At 40.8% G+C, this 9875-nt stretch overlaps 1 protein-coding gene across 1 annotated transcript in view; it reads right to left on the bottom strand.

The window, feature by feature from the left end:
• Positions 1-5085: 5085 nt before the first annotated feature.
• Positions 5086-9875, bottom strand: part of LOC104465902 (lipid phosphate phosphohydrolase 1-like) — a gene marked incomplete at both ends in the record, with an annotated part of 37658 nt that continues 32868 nt past the window's right edge. The window contains one exon of the mRNA XM_010079126.1: positions 5086-5143. Within this exon, the coding sequence (XP_010077428.1) occupies positions 5086-5143 (58 nt within the window). The remainder of the gene's footprint in view (positions 5144-9875) is intronic.

Below are 9875 nucleotides of genomic sequence, written 5' to 3'. Positions count from 1 at the left end.
TGCAATGCAAACAGACATACCTAAAATACTGTTTTACAGGCTCCCAGGCTCTTATTTGGCTACTGTTTCACTCAACCTCCAATCCCAACAGAAACAATTAAAGTAAGAGATTTCAGGAGCAAAGCTTGACAGGCACATTTAGAAGCACAAGTACAAAAGCAGCCTAAGCCCCCCTTTCACTTGTGTCTCGCCTATGTTCTCTCTGCAAAAGAAGGCTGTCTGTCCAGGTCATGAAATACCAGTCGCCCTCCCGTTGTGGTCTGTAATTCCTTGTCTCCTTTGACACACAAGATGTTCTTTCCTGGTGAACTGTGGGAGAGCCCGAGAGCCACTCAAGTTACATTGTGCAAAGATCCCTCACCTCCTTTCGTCCCAAGCCTAAGCAACACAAACATGTTGCTGTCCCCAAAATAGCAGGCCAGCTTGGCTGGGTTTCTGCAGCCCTGCTCTTCCTCCTGGGTTGGGTGCAGGCAGGGAAGTGCCCAGGCCAGCTACAGCCAAGACTGACCCCATTACAGCAACCAGACCCTCACGGCCACACGGACTTCTGCCAACTGCAAAAGCTGCAGTGAGGTCATTCTCCTTGATGAAGACAGCAGGCACTTAGGATTTTAATTTACAATAGCTTTCAAATGTAACTTTAAAAACTAACCAACAAACAAATCAAAGCACAACCTCACGACTAATTGCAGCATCTGCCCTCTGGGGGGAAGGGTGCTGGTCTGGTCGCGTGGACATTTCTCCAAGAAGTGTTCAACCAAGCCAAGAAAAGACAGTTTTGTTGATAACAGGAGAGATTGTGCCAGCTGTTTAACTATGAAAGGAAAGGAGCGGCAGGGAGAGGGGATGACAGAGAAAATGTGGGATCCAGCATCTGTCACTAGGTCACTGGGTTCCCACATACTGTTGCGGCTCAAACTCCCTCCAGACTCCACATGAAGCCGTTGCTGGCAAAAGCATCCCAGAGATAACAGCTCCGTCTGGACCCAAACTTACCCACCTAGCTCTGCCAAATGAATCTCAAAATACATTCTCCACCACAACTTCCTGGCCTGACAGTGTGCAAGCAGATTTTGTCTGTGGTTTCACTCATTCCATGAGTTAGAAACTAGAAGAAACTGTAAGTCTAACCTGGATGTAGGCTGAAAACACAGGCCTTAAACTGGTCCAGCTAGACAAAACAGCTTTTTTATGGGTACATGGCAACATAACATCCAGTTAAAGATGCAGCAGTGATCTCTATGCTTAAGAGTGATAAATTATACACACTACTGCTTATTTAAATAAGTAGATTATATAAACTATTTAACATTCCGAGAAGTTATCCAAAACCTACACATTTCTATTGTATTATCATTCTTTTAGAACTTGTTAGATAAGTGTTTTATCAAAGAGAATTAATGCATTCTTCTCCTTGCTCTGCAGATGAGCAAACCTCCTTTCTCAATTGCAGACGTCCCAGGGACTTGCAGCAGGCACTGTCCTTCCTTCTGTTTTAATACTAGATACTCAGATAGAGTCTCTACATACATGAAACCAGTTCAAGTAAAGATTTTGCACATGAACACACTGACAACTCACAACAAAATGCAGATTCACTATAGTTTCATCGAATCATAGAATGGTTTGGGTTGGAAGAGACCTTAGAGAGTTTGCCATAAAAGGCTTTAAGCAGGAACTAGCTTAATGAAGCTGCTTCCAATTCTGGAAGTACATAAATTGATATGGTATCACAGACTCATTGCTTTAATTTAGATAACCTTTAGAAGCTTGACTGCCACAAGCATGGAAGGTGAACGCTGCTCCTGCAAGGAACGTAAGAAAGACAATATTACATAACTATAAATGCTACGGAACAAAGATTATTTGTGTCCTCCCATTAAGACATGAGCCCAAATTACATACCAAGTAAGTTTCCATTTCTGAAGTTATTGGTTAAGTTCTGCTCTCCAATGCTGTCCCACAAACCAAAAGACAAACTAAGGAGAAATGCTTCAAATTCCCAGATATGTGCTTGCTTAGATTATTCATTTTGAACAGTGTGTGTGTCATTACATTCTCTCATGTTTCTTTAGCTCTTTTTAAATTCAAGTTATGTATTTTCGATTTGGAATTTTAAGCTTTTCAACTTCTATCCTTCCTTCTAAACTAAATCACACATTGTCTTTTACAGGCTCCTGAAGCAAGAAAGAAAGCGACCATGTAGACAAAATGCCTGTTTCCAGGGTAATGAAACCTGCAGAACATGAAGACATTGAAGTCACAATGTCCTTAAAAGATTAACTTTTTTTAAGACTCACCCAGCAGCACCTACAGCTTACAGTTTTTGTCAACATCTCCCTTCATATATGAGATACCTTCACATGAGATACAATGCCTGAGTTGTCAGGTGCTTCCATGTCCTGCCCTCACTATGAGGTGGGACATGCAGCACAGGATTACTTTCAAAATTGCAGGTTTTTCTCCTGATACCAGCGATGTCAAGCAATCAGAACTCAGGTATCACAGTTCCCACTGAGACTTATGGAATTTCTTCTGTCACCAAAGGTTTAAAGCATCTAAAACATTTGAAAATGCAGATGAAGTACCTCACATACATTTTCAATCCATCATGTGCCAATGCGCAAAACAGCAAAAAGCTACAATTTAACTTTTTTGTAATTCAGCAATTCTCCTTTAAGGAACTGAAGCTGCATAAGCACTTAACTACTTTGCCTAGTATTTCACAAGGTGGCTTTATTTAAGCCACGAGCTTCAAGCATCTCTTATTTCACAGTTGCAGTGTTTGTTCTCTGTGGCAGAGATAACTTCCCCTTTGATTCCCCCCAAACGTTCCCTTATTTTTGAAACGCATAACCTGACACAGTACACGTGTGCAGCAAGTAGCATTTAAGAGTACACTTCCTGGAGTGTGCACACATAGCAGACTCCTCCAGTCTCTGCAGAAATCAGCATGCTAGTGTCTGGTTATGGTTAACACTGCCGATGAGTAATGCCACATGTTAACGATTCTGTCCTGCTCATGACTCAGTCTGCAGCTGGAGTAAGCGTGCAAAGAGGAGATGGAGCCAGCACCAGAGTTCAGTTAACGAAGAGGTTATCAAGTGCTGCAGGTTTGGTTTAGAGCCAGTGGCAGCACTCTGCCTTGCCACGTAGGCAAGGGGGAGGGTTAGAAAGCAGTCTTCCTCACCTTGCTGCAGTAGCTGTCTGCTTGAAGACGTGTACCTTTTATTTACTTTTTTTTTTTTTTTTTTAATAAGACAACCACATTCAATACAAAGGTTGCTATGCAGTAAGGCTGTATTAATCAGCAAGGTAAAAACATCCTGCAAAGGAGTCATTAACCTTTTTCAGAGATCCCTATGAAGGCCTCCAAACAGTTTCTCGATGGATATCTTATTACAGAACAGAAGAAAGTAGAAGTCTAATCTCCCTAAAGCCTCTTATTTGTAATAAGCAATAGCTCAGCCAGAGACAAGACAAGAAACTGGGGTGCAGGAATAGATGAAGAATGTCTTCTCCTCCAGCCAGGGTTCTGGCATTTACAAATTCACTGAGTAACCAACTGATGTCCAATAAAACACTCCCTGTTCAACTCTTTTAACATGACATTTGCTACCCTTCTAGTTTACAAGAGCTAGTCGTCTTGCAGTTACTACACAACTGAATGAACACCAGGACAAGTTACTCTAGCAGCAGGCTGAGCCGCAGCAAGTTTTATTTCATTGCTGAACAAGGACTGACACAAGCTCTGGACTTACAGCATTTCCAAGTGGCACAGAGGATGGATTTGACTTCAACTGCCCCACCTCTCCCCCATGGAGAAGGTTGCTAAGAGTGAAGCTCACATGCACACAAAGCCCCAAGACAGGTAAGGTTCATAGTTGCCTATTCAGGAATCCCTGACTATGCAAGGATTCAAAAAACCCATGCCACAGGGAACTACAGAAAGCACTATTGAACCCACATGAAGTTAGTATCTTCAAAATAAATAATTCTTTTTTTTTTTTTTGCCAAAGGCTGCATTTTTTTCAAATCCTACTAGGTTAAACAAACAAGGTCTGAAATCCAGGCTGTTCAGCATATCTTCTGTTACATTGTGTTCAACTAAAGACGGACTCAGTATTACAGCAAGCGCTGGGGGGAGGTGGAAGGCAGCTGGAGCACACACAGATCTTAATTAACAGGTGCAAGGTTTGAAAATAGCAACTCCTTTCTCTCAGTCTGTACCAGCTGAGAAGTCCACTCCCCAGCCTGCAGCAAGCAGGACTCCTTACACATACATGTGGCAGAGGTAAAAGTTCAGACAGATTCAGATCCCTACCAAATGACTGTAATCCAGTCAGTATAAATTATAAACCACACATTGCCACACACCTAGCGAGTTTTTTCCTGTATCTAAGTTTGTGCTTCTGAGAGGTGGCAGTATCACATTCTCACATTCTTTCTCAGTGTTACAAAGCTTATCCTAGGAGTGAAGACAGTTTGCCCTAGTTGACTTGGAACAATTTGAACTTAAATAGATTGGGCTCCAACTGATCTTATCGTTAGTATTTACTTCCACAGACACATCTGTCCCCTCGCCTCCCTCACTTTCCCTCCCCACCACTAAAAGATTGGAGAAAATTTTAAAATTCAAGTTCATCTGCTCTTTTGTGCTTATGGGCCCATCCATGTCTGATCACAGTTTAAGTTTAGGCTGTTTGTTTTTTAAATAGGCTTTGCATATTTCATTAAGTTAGAAATATCTTATTATATTTTCTATGGCTTGCACTACTTTCAATATAACTAAATTTAAGTAGCAGTATATTTTCCAAACCCACTGTCACCAGGTTCGTTCTGGACAAGACACACAAGCCAACTACCATATTAAGAATTTTTAGGCATATTGAATATAATTTTACTTCTTGTCCCAGTATCAGTGGCATTCCCTTATAACTCCTACTGAGATACCTTTAATTATCTCAGACAAGCATCCTACAAAAGCAGTGTCAGTTGTACAAAGCAGCCAGGTAAATATTTGAATTTTTTACTGTGTAACTAATGCACTTTTTCTTGCCATTTAAGTGGAAAGAGTATACTTACTGCTAGGAAGAGCATGCAGTACATGGAGAACGAAGAATGGCCAGAGTAAAATGATAGTCTGGAAGAGAAGAGAGCAGATATCTCATTATTTTTCTTTTGCAACACTCAGCTATATTAATTCATATTACACAAGTGACCTAGTAAAAATGCAAACACCTCCATGCTTTTTACTCAAGGAGACTATCTAGGCACAACAGCCATCACTCACGTCCAACAACAGCTTTTGACAAACAGTACAGACCTCAGGACCCAGCAGCCATCCTACTCCAGCGTTAAGCTGACCTCCACATCAGGCAGAAACTGCTAGCCCTCTGAAGTTTGAACAGCAAGTGAACATATCCTCAAAACTAGAAATCAAGTGTCTTTTGAAGCAGTATATTTGTTTAATCTTCTTGATAAATATCAGAATACTGCAAATATTACCAATTTTTAAAGTTACTTAGCTGGTAGTCACAGTATGTGTATGAGAACAAATGACACATTAATCACCTCAAACTAATGAGTTGCATTTGACCACAATCAAGAGGCAGTAGTTAACAACTCATATCTAGATGTTTATAGCACTTATACATTTGTTAAATGTACCACTTCATACAGACCACAATAATCTGTCACTGAAAGGTAGGGGGAAAGGCAGGAAGGCAGTTCATTAGCCAGCCAACTGCAAAAGATGACATCTCATCTAATATTTCTAGAAATAGCTTTATACTTGGCTGTCTCATTTAAAGAGCATCAACACTGTCTTCAACTTGTAAAGATTTCTAGCAGGTCCATACTGAAGGGACTCAACGGCTGATGGTGACAGTTCAGGGTGCCTTCAGCAAGGTCCTCCCTGCACAGGTGGTTTCTTCGAGGAGCTGAGTACCACAGGTGTAAAACAAATCCCACCCACCTCTTTATCAGAAAGAGAGGGCAAAACAGAAAGACATTTCTAATCCAGCCTTAAGTGGAGAGATGGAAGAAACATTAAGCTATTGTTTTCCATTTTATGCGCAGAGCTGCTTTGCAGGCTATTGGACAGGTCTCAGCCAGGCTTCTGTGTAATTCAGCAATGTAACACAGCACTCCTCGCTTAAGAGTTTGCCATATACGAACAAGGCCAACTTAAAAGTTTCATAGCTCTCCAGACTGTCCTCCACACAGGTCCCTGTTTTGATATCTCAGCCAGGCAGAGAGCCTGAGGCCAGGGAAATTCTGGGTCCAGGGAAACATTTCTACTCTTCCGACCAAGGGAACCACTTCTACTTTTCAGACAGGGTAATGAAGGCAGCTCTGATATGTAGTGAAATAATTGGGTTAAACATTCACTACATAAATACCACAAAAGCAGCAATAAAACAATCTCGTGCACAAGTGAAACTGCAAAACTTCCTGCATTAATCTGCATGCATAAAATTAAGAAACCACATCAGAAAAAAACTTACATACGTTTCCTCCATAGATTTTAGAGTTCTTGGTTTATATTTGATTCAAAGCACTGCCAATAGCTTTCAGGTTCAGACATACTAAATAAGCAGTCTTGAAAAGAGTAAGACGACTTTTGTGTGTGTGTGTATATATGTGTATATATATATTCACACACATCCCCACAAACATTTTAAATTCAGTTCTTAAATAGAAAATTGACAGTGTGTTATCTTCAGATGTTCAAAATTCCAAAACATGAAGATTACATTTCAGCTAGATGTCCCTTCTCCACTTTAGTACTCCTAACTCTTCACCAGTTAAAACCTCTGGGCCAGAGTCCACTTTGAAAGCCAATACAACAAGCATTTTGAAGACTTCTGGGTGTTTCAGACAAACAAGTCATCTAAGACATAAGCAAAGCATGCTGTTCTACAGAACAAGGAATTCCTGGCTCCTATTGACAATATTTTACCCACTGACTTTGGGGCTATTCCTGTTGTCCATAAGATGACATTTCCTGCAATTCATGAAGGCAACCTATTGATACCTGAAGGAATTCAGAAAGCTAGTAAGTGAGAGAAAGAATAAATACAATTCTTTGTTTACTTTGGAATTTCTATACCAGTTTAAAGGTATTGTTGACTACTGGCATTCTTGGTTTTAGGAATGTATTAGCACAATGCAGCATTAAGAATGCCTTGTTCCAAGATGAAGATTACAAAATCTGAATTCATTCTCATCAGAAATAGATAAGTATGATGTACATGATTGAAAACATTGTGCTTAGCACATGAAGTATTGCCAGAAATACAACTGGGACAAAGTATTGATCCAACTTGTACATTGTGCAATCCCTGTGAAATTTCTTTGGCAATATTGCTGTCTCTAGACTTCTTTAAAAAAACTGAATTTAAAAAAAAAAAACAAAACTCTTAAAACCCTTTCAGACACTTAGTTTGACAATGGAAAAGTTTCCCAATGACTCCTCAGGATGCAAACAGTATCTTTCCAAAGCCAGAAGAACATCCTGTCTATCAAACCACCCAAGTGGCTGCACAAAAGGGTTTTAAAACATGGTAATTTAAGGCCTGTTTAGCTTTCTTAAAACTTATTTTGCCACAAATTTCATACAGTTTATGATAAAGACAAAAGTAAGGATGCTATATGTTCTTTAAAAGGTTGCCGTAAAACTGATTACAATTAATCACTATAGTTTGTCATTGTAAGTCTGCATTTTTAAAGATTACCTGGAAAAATAATCCAAGTACAAACAATTCCTACAAGAAATAATTGAACTGAACCACTCAGTACCTTTAGCCAGGATTTCTACTCCCAGATAAGCAAGTATAAAACAGATTGCCTTGCAGGACTTTCCACTGACAACCACGCCATTCTGTTCTATTCCTTTCCATGTACAAAGGCAACTTAACTTAGCCTAGGGAGCAGAGCCTGCCTGACAGGAGGTAAGGTTTCTCCAATTAGTAGAAAAATGGAACATAACACACAGCAAATAAAAGGAACATTTTCTTACACTGCCACTTTTGAGAAAGAGCAAGTAAGTTCTGCTTGTCAGTATTTTGTAAAGTGCATTATTTCATAAGTGAATTACTGAATGCTGGAGCTCATTAAACAAGCTTGACGTCATGTCTCCATATAATGTGTTTCTAAGGTCACCTGAATATGCAGAAACGTTTAAGCAAAGTGCAGAAGTGTGACAGGGAAATTAACAGCCCCAGTGAAACGTAAGACTAGGAATACAGCACAGTAGAGCATTAAACAGTGAGAAACTGAAGTGTTAGAAATGTCAGTAGAAAGGGATCAATCGGAAGAAAGCATATCTTGTAGTGCCACAATAAATCTAGCAAAGGCTGAATGATAAGGCAATCTTCCCAATACAACTACTGAACTATGGAGTGATCCCTTAGAGAAAAACAGAAGGCCCAGCAAAACACTATGCACACTCCCACATCAAAGGAAATAAAACCACTCACTGGATTAGCCAGCAAGTCTTCTCTATCCTCAAATTCTCTGGATTTTCCAAGTTTGACTCAAAGCTTCCACTGACATCCATATTACGCGTTCCATTGATCTGGAGGAGAATAACTACCAGACAGAGCCACAGCTCAGCACATCTGTGTCAAGTAAGCCAGAGTGCTCCACACACTATTCAGAGAAATATTCCTAGAGGATGTGGTTTAATAAAATGCCAATCCTACGCTTAAGCTGAAGCACCATATTCTTTAAACTCAATTTTCTCTGCGTTCAGCAATCAACATGTTTTCACAGTATCCCCTCTTCTCAAGTGCCAGACTTGCATGAGTACAACTTTCAAGATCAGTGGGGGTTGAAAGGTTTGATGACCCTGAAATTAAGCACTTCTGTTATCACTGCAAGGCACATTTAAGTAAACGCACAAGCAGTCCATCTTTTTTAACAATAGCAGCAACTACTCAGAAATCTATTTTGAAAGACAGTGTTCCAAATTTCTCCACTTTGTTCCTTCTCTGTTAGTAGTTAAACCCACACTTAAGTACAAAGCCACTTACAGAGAGGAAAAGGCTGACAGAGTCTTCCCAATTCAGTAATCTTAATCTGGACAGTGTTATTCCCAAAAATTGTTTGATGTGAGACTTCATAATTAGTGTCTTGCACCATTCCCTAAACATACTTAAAGTGAGGGGTCAACTGTACTTAAAGCAGCAGCAGAGAGAGAGAAAACTTTGCCAATGCTGACAGTTAATACATTAGACTATGCCCAGTTTTTTGCAGACACTCAGTTATGCATTTTTGCTTTTATAGGCGATCTTACCAAATGCTTTCCTTACACAAATCATAGAATCACAGAATGGTTTGGGTTGGAAGGGACCTTAAAAGATAGAGTTCCCCCCCCCCTGCCATGGGCAGGGACACCCTCCACTAGACCAGGTTGCTCAAAGCCTCATCCAGCCTGGCCTTGAACACCTCCAGGGATGGGGCATCCACAGCTTCTCTGGGCAAGCTGCTCCAGTGTCTCACCACCCCCACAGTGAAAAATATTTCTTCCTAATGTCGAGTCTAAATCTACCTTCTTTCAGCTTATAACCATTGCCCCTCATCCTATCACTACACTCCCTGATAACGAGTGCCTCCCCATCTCTCCTGTAGGCCCCCTTTAGGTACTGGGAGGCCACAATCAGGTCTCCCTGGAGCCTTATCCAGGCTGAACAACCCCAACTCTCTCAGCCTGTCCTTGAACAGGAGGTGCTCCAGTCCTCTGACCATCTTCATGGCCCCCCTCTGAACTTGCTCCAACAGGTCCATGTCTTTACTGTGCTGAGGACTCCAGAGCTGGATGCAGTACTCCAGGTGGGGTCTCAGGAGAGCAGAGTAGAGAGAGAGAATCA

Source organism: Pterocles gutturalis, unplaced genomic scaffold (assembly GCF_000699245.1).
Source record: "Pterocles gutturalis isolate BGI_N339 unplaced genomic scaffold, ASM69924v1 scaffold32358, whole genome shotgun sequence".
Lineage (NCBI taxonomy): Eukaryota > Metazoa > Chordata > Aves > Pterocliformes > Pteroclidae > Pterocles > Pterocles gutturalis.
The sequence above is the reverse complement of the archived record's forward strand: the minus strand, read 5'-3'. Positions and strand labels throughout refer to the sequence as shown.